This window comes from Strix aluco, chromosome 2, assembly GCF_031877795.1.
Source record: "Strix aluco isolate bStrAlu1 chromosome 2, bStrAlu1.hap1, whole genome shotgun sequence".
Classification (NCBI taxonomy): Eukaryota; Metazoa; Chordata; class Aves; order Strigiformes; family Strigidae; genus Strix; species Strix aluco.
The window spans coordinates 8,867,047-8,868,200 of NC_133932.1; the positions used below are offsets into that span (position 1 = coordinate 8,867,047).

Genomic DNA, 1,154 nt, shown 5'->3' on the forward strand with positions numbered 1-1,154 from the left:
ATTCTGCAGGCAGTCATCTTTTAAAGTAGGAGAGAACTTAGTTACAGAATTCTTCATTATAAGGATCACATTCAAGTAAAGCAAATTCCCAGCTTCTTCATTATTCCAGAGCAGGGCCATAATCTACTCATTCATGCTTCTATTATTTTATACCTCTGGTGACTTCAATTTAATTAATTTGGATTTAAACTTGAAAGCCCAGGCTAGCTCAGTGTCTTTTACACGGATCTAGTTCTGGCATGACAGTTTGTGTGGTGCAAAATCCTAGCTGGCAGCTCTCGAAATTTGGGGTTGCTCCAGATTAGGACCATAGAGTGTCCTGCAGGACAGGCAGCCATTACAGCTATACACATGGCTTCCCCCATGCTTAAAGGTAAAAAAAAATTGGATAAAACAAGAACCAAAGAAATAAAATATGTAACATAGAGGATAAGGAAGGAAAAGACTGACTTGATGGCACCAATATGGGCCTCTAAGCTGGGATCCCTGAAGCCAGTTGCAATATTTTGCATCTGTCTGATGTGTATGCAGAGAGACCTAATCAGCAGGATACTTGAAACAACAAACACTATTAAAGGCAAAGCTATACCAGCGTTACAGAAAAGAATCAAAACAAACAAACTAGCTTTCATTGTGACTCTCCTTTCTGAAGAGTTTGTCATGGTTAAAGGATCAGTGAAGTTGACGTGCACATTGTAGATATCCCAGGCAAAAGGAAGAGAGGTTGCAAAGGAGAAAAATGATGATGTTATCAGCATCCAGGGCATGAGACTGGAAATTCTTTGCTTCAGCCAGATGAACAAAGACTGAGTAAAACGAACAACCTTGGTACAATAGAAGAAACTAAGCCAGGCAGCAAACCAGAGGCTGGAGTTGTTCAGAAACATAAAAACTGTCTTGAAAATTACAAACAAATTTTCTTCATAATAAGACATTTCACAAAACAGGCTTAGGAATAAATCCAACATCATCCAGGTCTGTAAAAAGAATCTGGATAAACTCAGACAGATCATAATCATATCATATGAGGACAATATTTTGCTCCTGAGGCAGCTAGTTGAACTGACAGCCAAGATAGTTCCATTTCCTAGAAGTCCTGCCATGGATTCAATTATAGCAATTGTTAGAATAAGGAGAGAAAATAACGTGAGCAT

General features: G+C 38.6%; 1 protein-coding gene across 1 annotated transcript; it reads right to left on the reverse strand.

The window, feature by feature from the left end:
- Positions 1-218: 218 nt before the first annotated feature.
- LOC141920115 (taste receptor type 2 member 40-like) lies at positions 219-1,154 on the reverse strand. Its single transcript, XM_074816811.1, has one exon. It carries the CDS (start codon positions 1,152-1,154, stop codon positions 219-221), a length of 936 nt encoding a protein of 311 aa, XP_074672912.1.